Here is a 17,707-nt window from a genome sequence, read left to right on the forward strand (position 1 = left end):
CTTGTTCATCAGGGAAGTGCCCCTTACCATAAATCCCCTACGAATAACTTCAGTGGACCATTTCTGGAAGCGGACCTGTCCCTGCATGCTGTGGGGGCCTTCTCATGTATACTAGCCTCCTGGTGGCTTCCAGGTTAGTATTTAAACTTCTACTGGGTCCCTACTATGTGGGTGCAGGGCACTGTAACAGGCAGTGTGGAGGACATCTGTCCCACATGTCCACTCTCCCAGGAGGGCCTCTGTCTCCCATTCTGTGCCTTCCAGGAAAATTCAAGTGCAACATGGAAGGCTGAGCCACCATGGACAACTACCGAGTTGCCCACCTGCATTCCTCCAGATCCCAGAGGACCAGACGGGTTGGTTAACCCCTGAAGGGCAGGAACTGGATTTTACTTCTCTTTTCATCTCCGCTGCAGAGCCCAGAACCTGGCACATAACAAGCCATCAGTAAAGGAGAGGCGGTGATCCTGAATGCGGGAGACAGGCGGGTGGTGAAACGAAACACAGGAAGGGAAGGGAAGAGCCGGGAAGGAGGCGGGGCAGTGGCGCCCGGGCACGCACCCGTTTGGACCTGCCCCGCGCTTTGCGATATGCTGGGAAAACCACGTTCGAGAGACAGACTGTGGCTTCAGTACGTGTTGATAGCAAAGGAACATGTAAGGTTGGGTTCAGCCTGCCCTCCAAACCCGACTACTTCTAACACGGTTCTTCCTCTACGGATGCCCCAGCCGCCTCCTCCTTGAGCCTCTGGCTGGGTCCTTGCTGAAATCCCTTGTGGTGTAGCTCCGAGTAGAAGTCAACTCCTTCAGAGACAGAGCGGACGGGCTGATGGTGGTGCTGGTGGTAGCTGGTCAGACGACCCCCCGTGGGGGCCGCGCAGGACGGCGGCTCCAGGAAGCACTGGTGATGGAGCGGCAGGCAACTCAGCTTTCCTTTGAAGCCCTTACTGTGCTTCCGCTGGAACTCCAGCACCAGCTTGGTGTACGTGTTGTAGGTGGTGACCGCCGACGCCATGCAGCAGCTGAAGGAAAGCCAGGCCGTGCTAGGGACGAACCAAAAACATGGACGGTCAGAATCTGACCCAGGTACAGGTCCGAGGGAAGACTTCCCCGATCCCTTCCTCCTAGTAAAGGAGGCTGGGGCCCCTTAGGGATTCAGGGACTGCCCGACGCTCCTTTCCACCATGTTGTGGGGAAGCTGTGTGCGCCAGAGGCCTGAATTTGGTCTGTCTTGGTGGGATATGTTCTGAATGCTTTGTAGTCAGAGAGAATGACTCTTGAGTGTTGCAAGTCAGACCAGGAGTTTAAAAGATTCGCTTGCACTGGATCGATTAGTCGTCAGCACTCTGCTCTTTTATTCCTGGTGTGCCTTTTCTATATACATATAACATGCACACACACACACACACACACACACACACACACTCTTCTGGACTATGGTTTCCCCACCTGCAGTTACCCTTGTAGTCTCCCAAGATTCACAGACTGATAGCTCCGCTGTATCGAAAGGACGCAGCTCAATGCAGCACCCCACACCCACCCGAGACACACACACACACACACACATACACACACCCTGCCCAAGATATTCCTTCACTCAGACCAGATGCTGGGAGCGATCATTCCTCTTCCGTCGTCTCTCTTTTTGAGTTTAGCAGTCTTACGGGCCACAAAGTTAAGCCTCTGAGTGTCATTCAGGCAACTCGCACTACAAACCTGGAGGTATTATACGTTGTACCAGTGGAATTTGCCTCCTATGAAACCAATGTGGTTCTTGGCTTAAGGGAGTTTATAATGGATGGATGAGAAGCTGGAGATTTAAGAGAAGCTGGATGGATTCAACAAAGAAAAAAAAAAAAAGAAACCACCAGGGAACTATATCAAAGGCATTCCTAAAAACTTGGAAAGTCAACCCCTCAATCTCCCCATGATTCTGGGAAGCCCAGGAAACAGGAAGTTGTGTGAGGTTAGTGAGGAATTTCATGAGGTCAAGTGATGGGTGAAGCCAGGCCACGCGCTGGCACGGCGTGCTCCTATCTGCCGCCTCCACCAGACTCCGCCGACTCGGGCCGGGGATGCTTCTGATGGGACTGCTGTGGCTGCGCTTGGCAGGTGTCGTGCCAACAACGGACAGACAAAAGATACAAAACGACGCGCCTGGAAAAGGAGCTTGGGTGGCTGGTGGAAGAGCCCAAAGACGCCCGCCTCAAATAGCACCTGTTACATCATGAGGTAAGGGGATAGGATCTCCCAACAGACATGGACAGGCTTCCAGATTGCCCCCGCTAGCATGGAAACTCGACGCAGCGTGGGCCTTTCCAGCACTGTTACAGTACTCGGCACTTATCCCACACAGTCGCGCAGGCCCAGGTTGACACACGTGCAGTGGGCAGAGCGTGTTCCTCAGGGGAGAAGGTGAGCGGCTCGTAAAACAGAGGGGATATTTGCTTCAACTGTGTCTGTCATGGTTGCTGCTTCTCTCTTCTTGAGAGAAATCGAAAATAATTGACCCCTTAGTTCGTTAAGGGTGAGGGAATGACTGGTAGGGGAGCTTTTATTTCTCACACAGTTGGGTCGAAGAAGAACGGAAGTAGGAAGAAGTGACGCTTCGTTACAGGAGAAGAGTCAGCCATTCACAGGGGATGGAATTCGACCCAAATCTCAAGGCTAGTTCTTTGTTTCTCTGTCCTCCAACACCTTGAATCGTAAAATCTATAAAATACGGAGCAACACTTGCATAAGCCACACAAAATCAGTCTCATTGCCCAAGGGAACATGCATATCAGGTGAGGGAGCAACGGCGACAGCCGTATCATTAGAAAAATGCGACCAAACAAGCCAGAAGAATCCTCTCTGTGCCTCCACAGGAGGTGGGGAAAGAACAGGCGTGGCCTGGTGGTCCAGCTCTCTGGTCAGCAGACTGCTGGGATGAGGGATGGAGAGAAGGCAGAAGGACACCAAGCAAGCATCAAGCTGAGGGCACGACATCTAAGGCAGGTTGGCTGGGGAGGGGCTAGAAGGTTCAGCAGATGGTAAGCACTTACTAGAAGGCCCAGCCATAATTCCAAGTATGTGGCCTCCAGTCTTCTGGACCCAAGTTGGCGGTTGCCTGGAAGACTTGTGAGTACATCATATGGGCCACCATGCCCAGCAGGCCTACAGAGGGAACAGGAAGGCGGCGCCCTTAGAGACAGGCTGGCTTGGCCCTCTGCCGGGACTATGAGTGTGAAGCAACTGCCTCAGTTTGTGTCAGGTCCAGCCTACGTGGAGATGTTCCATTGCCCATCTGTCCCCGCATTTCCGGGGACACTACTCTGCGATGGGGGCTTCTCCTCAGATGCAGAGCTTTGCAATAGGTTGCCCCAGGCTTTAGGTGGAGAGCTATGGAAAAAGTTTCTGAGTCAATGCTGCCCTTAGGGCCTTTTACTTCTTCCCACCCATGCCCTCAACACAAGCTTTCCTCTTGCTCTAGCTTTATATCTGCACCTTCGGCTCCTACTCGATCCCACGGGTCTTGAAAAGCTGTGTGTACTACTGCTGCTGGGTATTTACCCCAAAGATACAGACGTAGTGAAGAGAAGGGCCATATGCACCCCAATGTTCATAGCAGCTCTGTCCACAATAGCTAAATCGTGGAAGGAACCTAGATGCCCTTCAACAGATGACTGGATTAAGAAGTTGTGGTCCATATATACAATGGAATATTACTCAGCTATCAGAAAGAACGAGTTCTCAACATTTGCTGCAACACGGACGGCACTGGAGGAGCTAATGCTAAGTGAAATAAGTCAAGCAGAGAAAGACAACTATCATAGGATTTCTCTCATCTATGGAACATAAGAACTAGGAAGATCGGTAGGGGAAGAAAGGGATAAAGAAAGGGGGGTAATCAGAAGGGGGAATGAAACATGAGAGACTATGGACTATGAGAAACAAACTGAGGGCTTCAGAGGGGAGGGGGGTGGGGGAATGGGATAGACCGGTGATGGGTAGTAAGGAGGGCACGTATTGCATGGTGCACTGGGTGTTATACACAACTAATGAATCATCGAGCCTTACATCGGAAACTGGGGATGTACTGTATGGTGACTAACATAATATAATAAAAAATATTAAAAAAAAAAAGAAAAGCTGTGTGTACGCGCAACTGGAAAGTAAACCAAACTGCATTTCACGCACTGAGAAGGCTTCCAATAAAAAGAACCTCGAGAGGGGCGCCTGGGTGGCACAGCGGTTAAGCGTCTGCCTTCGGCTCAGGGTGTGATCCCCGCGTTCTGGGATCGAGCCCCACATCAGGCTCTTCCACTATGAGCCTGCTTCTTCCTCTCCCACTCCCCCTGCTTGTGTTCCCTCTCTCGCTGGCTGTCTCTATCTCTGTCAAATAAATAAATAAATAAATATTAAAAAAAAAAAAAAGAACCTTGAGAGAAATCATTTCGCCAAGTACATAACGATCTGCTATAAAATCTCATTCCAACTCCAAGACACCTGCAATGTCTCTCCTCCCTCCATTCTCGGTCCTGCCTCCTCCTTCCTGCCCTCCGGACAGACAGACACACGTGCCAGCCAGAGGCGCCTCAAGGGTGGCGAGCCCCCACCCGCTCCAGCCTGGGGGGCACGCACCTGACAGGACGGAGGAAACGGCCGCGAAGGCGCTCAGCTTGAGCCCAAGGCCCGGGTTCCCAGTGAGCAGCAGGTCCGTTAGTAGCAGGAGGAAGCTGACGAATTCAAGTCCGATGGACGAGAACTGGGCTCCCACTGATAACCATAGGATCTCTGCCAGAAACCAGAGGAAGAAAATAAAATTCAAGTATGTATTAAAAAAAAGAAAGAATAAAGAAACCAGAGGAAGAAGAGCCCTCACCCAGACAGGTACACGACTGAACGCTGAACACACAGAGCCCAGCAGAAGGGAAAGCCTCCCAGAGTCAGAGAAGGGGAAAGGGGGACAGAGCTGGCACCTTTCCCTACTTTGAGTCCTTCGCTGTCCCCCCTGCGCTCGCTGTCTGCTCAGTACCCAATAAAGGATCAAGTAAACTTGATTGACTGGAAGTACCATTAGGGCGATTCGAGAAGAAATCATCTGATTGTCACAAAATCTCACAGGGGCATGTCTTTGCTGGGGGTCATTTTTGTTCTCTTTTTCCTTATTGAATTTTAGAGCAATCAGTTCTGCTTCTTTCTCCCTCCCTTTCCTTTTTTCACTCCCTTCTATTAAAAATATTTTTTTTTTTTACTTAAAAAATATATATACACATCGGAGGAAAAAACCTCTCGGCTTTTCAATATGGTTACTTGGCAACAGGAGGAGGTTAGAGCTGTTGGTGGTTTTCTATTTGTGAACTTTATTTGTTCCTGCTGTTCCTTTTTTGCATTCCTGCATATGAATGAGAGTCAGCTCTGGAAGGAATGTGGGTCACCCGTGGGGCTCAGAAGAAGAGAAAAGGAGATCACAGGACAGCATAGAGAGCACTGTTGGGCCAGAGAGGTCCAACTTAATGGCCACTAAATTGGTGATCAAACCCACATACTTGCCACAAGCCCCAAGGGAGGGTGGGGGAGGAAAGCCTTCTCCATCAACCGCTTCCCTCCAAATCGGAGAGTGGGGTGACATGGGCCTTGCAACGTGGCAAACTCCAGTAGTCCTTTCTCACCTCTCTCGGTTGGTGGTGTGAGTTCATTGAAAGTTCGGCACCTCTCCCCTGAAAGAGAGACAAGGTGTAACTTCAGGGGGGGATGAAAATGTCCCACGCCTGGTGCCACCCCATGGGTTCAGCCCAGTGCCTGCCCAGCACACGGCAGGTAAGGGCTCAACGGAGCTCTCTGAAAGCAGGGAAGAATGCCTCACGGACGGATGTCTGCGTGACCTAGACTCACTCCGGATTCATTTCTCTGTCCCCAGTTCTGACAATGAAGAAAAGCACGTGAGCCTGGGAGGGCTTCCCTAGGGAAATGTTCCCATTTCTCAGGTCAGGGAGGCGTAAACAATCCCAGGGTTAACCAGCATCATTTTGCTGCCGCTGTACCCACTGGTCTGAATGGCTCACAACTGTTTCCGGGACTGGGGTCCAAGCTGCGATAAATGGCATGTTAATAACACAAAAAATACAAATACACATTTATATTCCTCTTCTGTCTCCTTTTTCCCTTGGCCCAAATTGGGAGAAATAGGTTAATTGTACTGGATTCTGGGCTTTAGGAAAACGTCACTCCCAGGGGATGTCTGAATGCTTTGAGCAGGGAGGAGGAGTGTCCGTAGGCCAGTGCTCTTAAGCTGAGGAACTCAGGTTAAGAAATGCACAGTGAGGGGCACCTGGGTAGCGCAGTCATTAAGTGTCTGCCTTTAGCTCAGGGCGTGATCCCGGCGATCTGGGATCGAGCCCCACATCAGGCTCCTCCGCTGGGAGCCTGCTTCTTCCTCTCCCACTCCCCCTGCTTGTGTTCCCTCTCTCGCTGGCTGTCTCTCTGTCACATAAATAAATAAAATCTTTAAAAAAAAAAAAAAAAAAAAGAAATGCACAGTGACACAGGACCCGCTTTGCCAGGATGTGCTGAGCTGCAGGACACCTGCGAGGTCAAGGGTGGCCTTACTCCTGAGGCTTCAGTTCCCCTACCTTGTAAATTGTAATGGTAGCACTTAGGACAAGAAGACCCTTTTGGTGGGGTGGGGGAGGAAGGGGCTTGACAGGTGATCTACTCTGGTCTTTTCATCTCCCTAGGGAGAAAATCCAGGCCTGCAGACAGCCAGCTGCTCATACGGGGTCACAGCTGGGCAGAGCCCGGGCTGCTTCTCTAAGAACCCTGTCTCTCTCCTCATTTGGTCTCCAGACAGCAACCCTAACTCACCGGAGTGGGGTTCTCATGATGCTACAAGTCTAAGTGGAACCCTTTAGGGACAGTGCTATTTTAAAGCCGCATGGCTACTAGACAGCCGGGAGGAGAAAAGCCAGATGGATGTTTGGGTCTTATTGAAAGGGAGTCTGAGGGAGAAGGGAGGGGATACAGAGGTAGGAGATGCTGGGCCTGGGGGTGAGGCCCGGTGGGGTGTGGGCAGTGCTGTCTGCTTCCCACTGGCTCTTCGCCCGTGTTCAGTTCTCTGGGGGCAAGAAAGCAGGCAGCTGGGCTGAGGAGCCTACCTGGTTCTTCCACAGTTTCCTCACAGGATAGCCACATGCCGCTCCAGAAGGCATGGAAGGAGAAGCGGTCATCCCCAGCCTCCCAGCTGTATTGCACCACCTCCTGGGAAGATGTGTTGGCGCTGCTCCCATCCACGGGCAGCGGCACGTCAAAGCACTTGGCTGCCAGACCTTTTCCGCACACGGGCTTGGGCACCTTCTGTGTGCCCACAAACCAGGAGCTGCTGAGCAGGGATGTTGTGGAGAGGCCGAGTGATAGCATGTTGAGGACGGCAGATAGGAATGCGCATTGGCCAGAGGAGCCCTTCGGGAGTTCCATCTGCAACAGACAAACACAAGGGGGAGAGCCTGACTGCAGAACCTGCTTGGAAATCTGGATACCCTCCTCTGCGGCTCCCTGAGCTCAAGCCACGCTCCTCCACGCGGACGGTGATGGGCCGGCCAGCCCACCGAGAGCTTTCTCCAAGGAGCCTTAGCTTCAGGAACGGCCTGGAGTAGTCACCATGGGGATGATGTTTATGTAAGCTGGACCTCGTTGGACTCAAATGCTTATTGAGGACAATCTGAATAAGTACCCGATGACAGCTTCAGGCGCAGTGTGATCCAGCCACTGAGTGAGTGCATCTCAAGTTGACTAAAGAATTGGGGCCACTCTAATGCGCTTACTGATGATTATTTTTGGTTTTGTCTTCAGGGAGGGGTTGTAGCACCGACTTGCTGAGGTATCTGTTGCTGGAACAACGCAAGTTTTGCTGGCGTCCTCTTCTCTGTATCCCAGATTCCTCTGAGAGGACAGTCAAAGAAGATCTGGCCCATTGGTCAGCATTATACTGGATCACCCCAGGGGTGAAGGCAGTGGACCTACTGGGATGTGGGGTAAGTGGAAGCCCCTTGGAGAGGAGATGAGGCTGTGGGTTGGGAGAGAGCGGGTGACCTGGGTCCAGCTTTCATACACTGCCACAGAGAGGACAGGACCTCAAATGCGAGGTGGCTGTGTGGCGCCCACGGAGACTGGACACCAGGTGTTGTGGGCACAGAGAGGAACCTGGAGGGACATCTCCACTGCTCGATGCAGCCGTGGTGCCTGACTCACAGTGGGGACAGTGTGGCTCTGGCTGGAGCCCTGATCTCCCCATCATTGTTAGCCTAAGAGAAGAGGAGCCCAGCTGAAGAGGGACCAGCGGGAGACGTTTCAGCCTCGGTGAGTGGTGGCTGGGAGCCAGACTGGACTTTAGAAAAATAAAGAAACCTGACAGGTCTTGCACTCTGTGTTACAGAGCAGTTTATACTGTTACGGTAATACGTCCTGAAGGGAAAAGCAGCCATATTTAGTTGCTGACAGACGCTTCTTAAAGTAAACCATCTTGAGCTTTCCAGGGGATCTCTCGTATCAGAATTAATCAGACGTAAATCTGCTTAGTTTAAGAAACGTAAATAAAACCATAGCTAAATGGGACAGGCCCATAAATCTGCCTCATAATCTCCAGCTTAACATTTTCTACATTTAACAGGGAACTTTATCTTCGAAATATAACAGTTCATTCTTCAGAATTTCCAGGGACTGAAACAGTGCATACCACAAAGTGCAGATTATTTATGGCCATAGGAAATCGACAAGGTTCATATGCATATAAAAATCAATACATAAGACATACGATAAAACAACTTCTGGAAAGCAATCTGCTGATAGGATTTTTAAAAAAGCACTCAACAAATTAAATCTACCAAGAATCAGTCTGTGCAGGACTCTGGGTGACCTTGGTAAAGACAGAAAACCACAGCATCTGGAGTGAGGAAAGATCTTCTATTACCTGGTATGGAAGTCACGCATTGCCCCCGTACCCCCAAAAGAATGTTTCCATCTTGTTTTTAGTTGTGCAAATCCTATTGGTTTTAGCCATTGTTCCATTACTGTAAGTTATTCTCTCTAATTATTTTCATATCCATTGCTTGAACAGGAAATGGACTTCCTGGTAAAACATCTTCATTAGTCATTCTGTATAAAGAGCGAACTAATGATTTAGGCAATTCTACATTTTCAACAACTTCATTTTCAATCTAATACGGCTTGGAAATTTGTCTACTATCACATCAGATTTTTACTCTACCCTCGATTCGTTTCAAGTTATGCATATTTGTAAGTTATTTTGCAGATTATTCACAGATAAGAATAAGGAACCCGCACCAAGGTGATAACCAATTTAAGGAAGAAGTGATTTGAGAAACAAAAGATGAAAAAGAGGGGCGCCTGGGTAGCACAGTCGTTAAGCGTCTGCCTTCGGCTCTGGGCGTGATCCCGGCGTTCCGGGATCGAGTCCCACATCAGGCTCCTCCGCTGGGAGCCTGCTTCTTCCTCTCCCACTCCTCTGCTGTGTTCCCTCTCTCGCTGGCTGCCTCTCTGTCACATAAATAAATAAAATAAAATCTTAAAAAAAAAGATGAAAAAGAGCTTGGAACGAAGCTCAAAGAGGCTGCTTCCAGAAGGAGTGTCCAACCAAGCACAGATACAAGGAGCCTCATTCAAGAGTTATCTTGACAATTGAATGGGAACGCATTCAAGAGCCTTTTCGAGAATTATCTTCAACACTTACAGTACTGTGCCCTTCATCACATGTTTTATTTCTCCCTAAACATGCCTTTTCTCTCCAGGATCCAGATAACTTCTTGAATTGGAAGACCAAGCCTAATTTTGCAATGATCTCTTTAAGGAGATCATGAAGAAGTGGCAGCCATCAGAAAAGCTGTATCTTTGCATATACTGACAAGCTTCATGCCAAGGTGACTCTTTACTCTCTAGAAAAGGGCAGAGAGTGGCTTCCTAGACTGCCTCAGATCAATAGGAAATGCATCAGTGCCAAAATGTCACTAATTCTTCCATCAACATGGTTTAACAGAAAAACTCAGAGTTAACACAGACAACAAAATTGATGAGACAGGACAGATCTTAATCAGGTGCAAAATCGCTATGCAATGTATATTCTGAGCAATAAGACAGGGAAGCTGGTTACCTTGGCCATGGTCAGCGTCTTGCAGCTTGTCTGGAAGGACCATAGGATGCCATCTGTGCCCCAAATCCCCTTGGTTTAATGTTGACAGAATGAAACTGCCTTCCCACCCTCCTGCCTCCCTTCCCATCCCTCCTCTCCTACGTCCTATTTTTTTTTAGAGTGCCTCATGATTAAATGCTGCCTTGCAGGGACCTTCGGCATTTAATAATTGACAATGCAATCATGGCCCAGATGTTCTGGAAGATACACGGGAGAGCCTGCCAATGGGGATCTGGGATTAAGCACAAAGAAGCAAGGACCTGTATTCGAAGAGGGAAGTTTCTTTAGAAAGTTAAGTGAAGATTCAGTTTCCACCTAACTGCCATTCCCTTGGAAGCTGGTGGGAATGGCTTAGGCTTGATTTTATGGCTGACACAGAAAATATTACAGAGTCACCATTACTACAAGAGTTCCCATTCCTTTGTGTAGGATTTTCCATCCTTTTTTGTGTGTGTGATTTTTTATTCATTTGAGAGAGAGAGCAAAGAGTGAGAGAGCACAAGCCAGGGGGGAGGAGCAGAGGGAGAGGGAGAAGCAGAAGCAGACTCCTCGCTAAGCAGAGAGCCCGATGTGGGGCTCGATCCTAGGACCCCGGGATCATTAACTGAGACGAAGGCAGACGCTTAATCGACTGAGCCACCCAGGCGTCCCTTCATCCTTTTAATAAGCTATTATCTGTAATGATAGGGCCTCATAGAGCCATGGGTTTGAAATAGCTTCCTTGTGTCATGGGGGGTCTCTGTCTTCCAGTTAGCATCGTTAGTAAGGATTATTAACAATGTCCCTCCAATGGAATACGGAGACGGTCCTCCGTGCCTTTGCAGATGCCCTTCCTTCTACCTGGAATGTCTTCAGTCTCTCTTTATCTGGTGATCTGCCTTCCTATCAAGACTAGTGTAAAAGTCACTCATTCTTCGAAAATGTTTCTTTTCTCCCGAAGAACAGTTCCCTCCTCTCTGTCCTTCCATACTGTACCCCTCTCATAATACTTTTATACTCCGGATAGTTGTCTGGATTGTAAAGACCTCAAAGGCCCCTCCTTCATCGGAGCAGCAGTTCTCAGTTCTGACTGAGCATCAGAACAGTCTTTGAAACTTCGGGAAATATTCAGATCCCTGGGCCCCGTCTTGAGATTCCACCCTAGGGGTGAGGCCCGGGAATCTGCAATTTTAGAAAGCTTTTCATAGGTAGCCAGGGATGGACTTCTGGTTTCCGGTTCCAAATGTAAAGAGCTTGGAAGTTGCCACTACAACCTAACAACAAGTAAGAAGCTGAACAAACTGGAAAATACGGAGCCAGGGAATTAACGTACCATCAGGTATTACCTGTTTGCCTCAGGTGGGGCTTACGTTTAATGAAACCCTCATATTCTGCCCTGGCCCTCCCCCACCTGGAATGGTCCAGATTTGCCACCAACCAAGTCATGGTTTTCCCATTCTGTATTTGTGAGGTTAGCGGGGGGCATGAAAGGCAGGCTCTGTGAATTAGTCCACATTCTAGCTGGGGGAGTGTCTCTGGCTCTGGCTTCCTACTCTTCTAGGGCCGATGTCTCCGCACATTTGACACACGTGTGCTTATGCCCAGGCGTGATTCCCATATCGCCCACACGACCCTTTATTGTTACAGAGCTCCCTCTCCTCTGGGACCGGAGCAGGAATGTTGTGGTCACTCCACGTTTGAATTGGCTGTCGGTTTCCTGGCTACAGCTTTTGTCCCGACGCTGGGTGGCGCTATCTCCTTATATTTTCCCCTCTTCGGGCACAGGCTGTCCCCACCCGTCTGCAAATGCGGGCGCAGGTGGCGGCTCCTCCCCGTGGGATGGCTCTTGTCTCTTCCTCTGGCCTCCTCCCCACTCATACAGCTATAGAATGTCTGGTGTCAGCCCTACGGAATTCAGGGCTCCGAACGAACTCTGGGAGCATCCAGCCGCTCCCTCGAGGACATCTTGTAGGATTATTTCCTCTAGCACATTTTTCCTGGCCAGTTCCAGTTTTCAGTGACTCATAGATCCTCAAATACTTCCCCTGGGAAATACAACTCCACGGTATCAGAAAATAGAGTCAGCCAATGCTTCCTGAGGATTTTTGTGCACATTTTTCTTTATTGAATCGTATCCTCATTCCCTTTCCACACCACAACAGTGAACAATTCTTTTCCCTTCTCTGCGCGTACACCCCTCAAATACTTGCAGACACTTCTCATATCCCGCCTGAGTCACCGTTTGGCACAGTCCGGTGTCTTTGGTTTTTATTGCCTCTGCTCATAAACCGCACCCCCTGTGCCTTAATAGGCTGAAATTTGCCTTCTCCAGGGAAAAGGGCACGGGAGCAGCAGTCTCGAGGTTATGTGAGGAGGCCTGGAGGGAGATGGAAAGGGAAGCAAGCTAGTGACACCCCAGCTTTGGGGTTTCTCATGGACTCAGACCCTTCCAAGACCCTTACAGACTTGTCACTTTGGATTATTTTTCTTAAAGAGAGCCTCCGAAGTTATATTATTTTAGGCCTCCCCAAAGCCTGACTCTATCCCTTCGGTGGCCGTGCATTTTGCATGGCTGGGCGGGCTGGTGGGCTACTAGCTGTGATCCATCATGAGGACAGCCCCCTGTCCCCACGGACCCCATGCTACGACGTCTAATTTCCTTTTTTTTGACGGGACATGAGTTGCTCTGCCTGGCATCCCACTCACTTCCTTTCATTATAATTTAGGCATGTTAATATTTTTTCTTCTTCTCTTTCCTCCCTTAGAATAGAAGAAGTTAATTGCTAGTCAATGCAACATGAATATAATTAGGTTGGGCTCAGAAGCTCATGACTCAGGACAGACACAAAGATTCCGTATCTCTACACAGTATTTAACTTTGGTATGCTGGACTGTTACCATGTCAGGATGACCCCCCAAGGACCTATATGTGACTCAGCATTTATGACGTCACAAAGCCAAAGCTTGGAACTAACCTGTGCTTGCTAAGGTTCTCAGGGACCATACCCTGCACTGTATGAAACCGTATTTACTAAGTATACACAAAGAGAAACAATGGTCTTGGGACACCCACACAAAGTTTGTAAACAGAAATCCAATGTATTGTTTTATGAATACACGGTAGATTAGACGTGATTAAAACAATGGGTAAGAATGCCGAGCCGGAGCAGTTTGGAGAGCATACCACTTGCCTGATGGCAAAGCCTGGGGCTAAGGGATTTGGGGTTTGTTTGTTTGTCCTTTCCCATTATCAGTAGTGGCATCTTCTCCCCCTCCACCCCCATCCAACAGTAGTATCTCTTTTGCCCAGGAGTCAGATTTCTGACCCACGCCTCATTAACTAATTCCTTTCTGTTACTCAGCAGTCAAAAAGCTGGAGTGGGACGTGAAATGTTTCTGCTGTCACTGGCTCTCATCTGCAGGGCCCTGTTCTTTGTTCCTGCATGTTCCACCGTGTGCCTTTCTCATGCAGCTCAGAACCCGCAGGCTTGACTGGAAGTTGCTAGTTACAGGAGCAGCTGTGTTTTTTATTCCAGGTTGATCCTCAGAGCCTAGCACTTTCTCACTTGCAGGAATGGGTGAATGATGTTTATAATGGAAACCAGCTCAGAATACAATTAAGAAGCCTATGAGTGAAGATAAGATGTGAATAGAGAAAAGTGTCCAGTCTTCCATTGTTAAAGGGCGCGCGAATCCTCCTGATTCACACGATTTAAGAGCAGTGAGAAGGGGGGTGCCTGGTAGCGCAGTCGTTAAAGCGTCTGCCTTCGGCTCAGGGCGTGATCCCGGCGCTCCGGGATCGAGTTCCACATCGGGCTCCTCTGCTGGGAGCCTGCTTCTTCCTCTCCCACTCCCCCTGCTTGTGTTCCCTCTCTCGCTGGCTGTCTCTGTCAAATAAATAAATAAAATCTTTAAAAAAAAAAAAAAGAGCAGCGAGAAGGTAGAAGGTAGAAGAACGTCTGTAGGTCCGCAGACACACCCTGTGCCTTTCTACACAGATGCATGTCGAACAGATCTTCTGCCAATACACTTCCTCCCACCTGTGGAAACATTCCTGCTTTTCGAGGAGCAAAGCCCAGAAAACAGCAATGATCTCATGAACGAATATTATCTTTAGCTCACAGACCAGGGTCCAAACAGATGGCTTAAAAGCCAGTGACCGATTGGAAGTGCCATGTCCTTTCCCAAGCTCTGGGATTCCCTACTGATGAGAACCCTTTTGGGTGACACGTCTCGAACCATCAGAGATTCCCAGCTCCACAATGTTTGCTTCAGTGCCTCATGTCTGACTCATTCACTGATGAAGTTAAGGAGGGTCTTCACACGGGACATTTTGATCTTCCTCCCAGCCCGGAAGGGTAGAGTAATGCCACCAAAATGCCCATGCTGAGCGTCCAAAATATTAACACCAGTATAGGGCACTGAGCTCTGGGATTTCTGGGCTTTCGGGTTAACCACTGCAACAGTGTTTCACGCCCACAGGGCCCCCAAACGTGTAGAATAACGACTCCTTTCTTTCTAACATGGGTCAGGAGTTCTGGGAACACTTCTACTTAGGTTCAGCGGGAAGGACTGAAGAAAAGCACTTTGGGGCCTCTCCTCTCTGTCGCCTTTCCCTTTCCGCTGTTAGTGGAATTGTTAGACGGCTTTTGCTAATGCAGTCATTTCCAGGAGAGGAAGCCGCCTTTCTTCCCTGCCCCAAGCAGCTGGCGTGAATCAGAGGGGCAGCCACATCTGCATCCTGCTCACGCGCGGGTGACCGAGCCCTCGGGGCCTGCTGGGGCCGGGGATCTTGGGCACCGCGGGGCGGGGGCCTAAGGGGAGCCGCCCCTCCAGGGGTGCTCAGAGCGCGGAGCTGGGCTGCCCCATTTCCATGCCGCGTGCGCCCCCCTCGTCCCTTCTTTTCTTGCTCTCTCCCCCTCCCCCTCCCCGGCTGTCGCGGTGCCCCAGCCCGAGTCCCCGCCGGCTCCCCTCGCCCCCCTCCCTCGGTGAGTAACACTCCCGCCCCCGGTTTACTACGGCGCCCGGGTCGCCTAGCAGCGGGCGCGCGTTGCCACGGCGACGCGCGCGCAGCGTGTTTTGAATTGTTTGGCGAGGCCCCGCCCTAGCGGCGCAGGGCCTGGGACTCCGCGAGCGGGTGGGGCGGGAGCGGGGCCCTGGCTTCCTCTCCCGGCTCCCGCGTCTGCTGAGCGCCGCGTCCCCGGGGCCCTCCCGAGAGAAGGGGCCGGAGGGGGCTGGCCGGAGGGAGGCCGAGCACCGGGGCCTGATGGCCGGCTGTCCTGGCGAGGCTTGGCGGAGGGAGGGCAGAGACGAGTTGGTCGTGTGATCAGCTCCTCACACCCAGCCTCTAGGCCTGAGGGTCGGGAGGTGCGGGTTGCAGTCGAACCCAAAAGTCAGCCATTTCCCAACTCCCGCCCTTCCCCTAAAGGTACAGGTCGCTGGTTGCTGGTCCAAGTCTTTGCCTCTTTTCGTGGGATCCTAGAAGGAAACCTAGAGACCACGAATCCTCAACTGTTCTGGGTTCTAGTCCCAACCTCCACCCACGACTGGACTAATGATTTTGGCCAAGTTACATAACCTACCTGAGTGATTCGGAAGTAAATGAGGAGAAGGAGTTGTTCTTCACAGTTCTGCTGTGAAGACCAAGAGGCAGCGGGGAAAGTGTAAAGGAAGGGCGAGGGAATCTGCCCTGTTCCAGACACCTTGCGAGACTCTTCACGTAATTCTCACTATCGGCCTCAGGGAGAGGTGGGACTCTGTTCAAGAGCGAGCGTTTGACTTGCTCAAGGCCACCAGGCTAGTAAATGGTGGAGTCAATATTCAAAACCTTTTGATTCAGCTCCAGGCTGCCAGTCAGGAAAGGGGAGGTGCACACACTTGAGCAAAAGGCAGGGATTGCAGGACTGATAATGGAAACTCACACAGAAGGATGCAATGGATATGTATTGATAAACCCTTCCATAGTCCCTCTGTCTTTCCTCCTAAATCAATAATAAAAAAATTTACTACGCTTGGCTTTTTCTATCACGTTCTTACCCATTTCTGTCGGTTCTCCTATTTATGATCTACTCACTTTGGCTGCTGTCCTGTCTTCCCGGACCCCTAACGACCAGACAATGAACAGCACACCGCATAGCTCTGTGTGCGTGAGTGTGTGTTTTATTTCCCTGCCTAATTGTAAGCTTCATTTTTCTCCTGAGAAAAGCAAGAAGTGTGAGAAATGAACACTTGCTTTTTTAGTAACCCGTTGAGCTGCAAGTTGGCTGTTCCCAACTATCTCAGATGGGAGGCGAGTCGTTTCCAGATGTGGGTTCTCCTAAACAGGCCAAGCCATCTTTTACTGACTAAGGGTCTTTCTGGATCTGGAAGGATCCCTGCAGATTCTCCCAGATTCTCTGAGACCGGAAAGAGGAAGTAGCACGACCACGGTTGTGTCCTCCTCAGTTCTAATAGATTCCAGAGCTGGCTACTGGCAGGACCCTGGGGGTGCCTCACCTTCCTCTGGCAGAGAACTTAATATCTGCTCTTTCAGTTCATTAGAGTCATCAACAGCTTTGGGGTTGCCCCTGCTACTGGGCCTTTTACCAGGAACCAGATTTTGGCAACAGGAATCATACAGATGGGAGGGGAGAAGGGAGAGCTAGAGGGCCCTTAGCAGTCCTGGGAGCAGCGAGGAAAAGTCAGATGAAGGGGCGGCGGCGGAGGAAACGGAAAGTTAGTGGAAGAGATGAAAACAGAAGGCCGAGGTAGGGACATCACCAGGTTTATCAATAAAAATGGGGCTTGAGGAACAGATTTCTATTCCCTTCTGTATAATCCTACAGTGGGTTCCCAGTTCCTTACCATGACCACGGGAAATAAAGCAGTGGATTTGTATAACCTGTATTACGAATCCAACACTGTATGCCTGAAACTAGTATTACACTGTATGTTCACTGGAATGTCAATAAAAACTTTTAAAAAAGTGGGGTACCTACCTTCTGGGTGAGACAAACATTTTGAGTCAGTTGAGAGGGATTGCTCATTCACTTTCGAAGCTCTGAGGCAAAGGTGTTTCAGTTTCTCTTCTGCTCGGCCTTGATCAGTTGCGTGGAATGCGTATCTGGTGAGAAGATGACTCAGGCCCCCTCTTGCCAGCAGAGGGGTGAGGTGGTATGAGGGGGGCTGGAGAAGATGGGAAAGGATATCCTGTAGCCAGGACACCAGTTTGGGCGGGGCTGGCTGATGTAAGAGGTTTTCTCTGTGACATCACAGTGGCAGGTAGGGAGCTCTCTGCCCTACACTCTGCCCTACCACCAGAAGGATGGGGGCCACTCTGGGGTACCTACCAGGGGCCTGGATGTCGTCTGAGGAACAGATTTCTATTCCCTTTTGTATAATGTATGATGCCCTTTTGTGTGTCAGAATCACCTGGGGATCCTTGTGAGCTAGCAGATTCTGAGGGTTTGGGAGAGCTCCCACGTGATGCTGCCCAGACCACAGGGGGTGGTGAGGCTCTAGACCAGTGCTCCCAAAGAGAAATAAAGAGGAGCCATACACGTGACTG

The 17,707-nt window shown here is 50.2% G+C and overlaps 1 protein-coding gene across 3 annotated transcripts; it reads right to left on the reverse strand.

Moving 5' to 3' along the window:
- Window positions 1–382: 382 nt before the first annotated feature.
- On the reverse strand, window positions 383–17,278 carry GSG1 (germ cell associated 1). 3 transcript variants are annotated; one of them, XM_087855413.1, is made up of 6 exons: window positions 17,139–17,278; window positions 7,136–7,454; window positions 5,654–5,701; window positions 4,623–4,775; window positions 3,044–3,155; window positions 383–1,042 (listed from the first exon to the last, which is right to left on the reverse strand). In XM_087855413.1, the coding sequence occupies exons 1-6, from the start codon at window positions 17,184–17,186 to the stop codon at window positions 697–699; spliced, it is 1,026 nt and encodes a 341-aa protein (XP_087711539.1). In that variant the 5' UTR covers window positions 17,187–17,278; the 3' UTR covers window positions 383–696. The 3 variants fall into 3 exon arrangements, with proteins under 3 accessions (XP_087711539.1, XP_087711538.1, XP_087711540.1); XM_087855412.1 differs by having other exon boundaries at window positions 5,531–5,701; XM_087855414.1 differs by lacking the exons at window positions 4,623–4,775; window positions 17,139–17,278 and having other exon boundaries at window positions 7,136–7,457.
- Window positions 17,279–17,707: the final 429 nt, after the last annotated feature.

The sequence above is a fragment of the Ursus americanus genome, chromosome 25 (genome assembly GCF_024610735.1).
Source record: "Ursus americanus isolate L20-20 chromosome 25, mUrsAme1.1.p, whole genome shotgun sequence".
In the NCBI taxonomy this organism is placed as follows: Eukaryota; Metazoa; Chordata; class Mammalia; order Carnivora; family Ursidae; genus Ursus; species Ursus americanus.

Bases quoted from the DNA above. Each gene is read 5' to 3' on its own strand.
- GSG1 (XM_087855412.1), bottom strand. From the start codon at position 17,186: ATGAGCAATCCCTCTCAACTGACTCAAAATGTTTGTCTCACCCAGAAG. The intron at 4,776-5,530 runs GTATGTGGGTTT...GGTTTCTGGCAG, and splicing joins TCCCTTGGGGCTTGTGGCAA to AGATCCTATGGTTATCAGTG. The intron at 3,156-4,622 runs GTGCGTGCCCCC...TTCCCTCTGTAG, and splicing joins CGTTTCCTCCGTCCTGTCAG to GCCTGCTGGGCATGGTGGCC.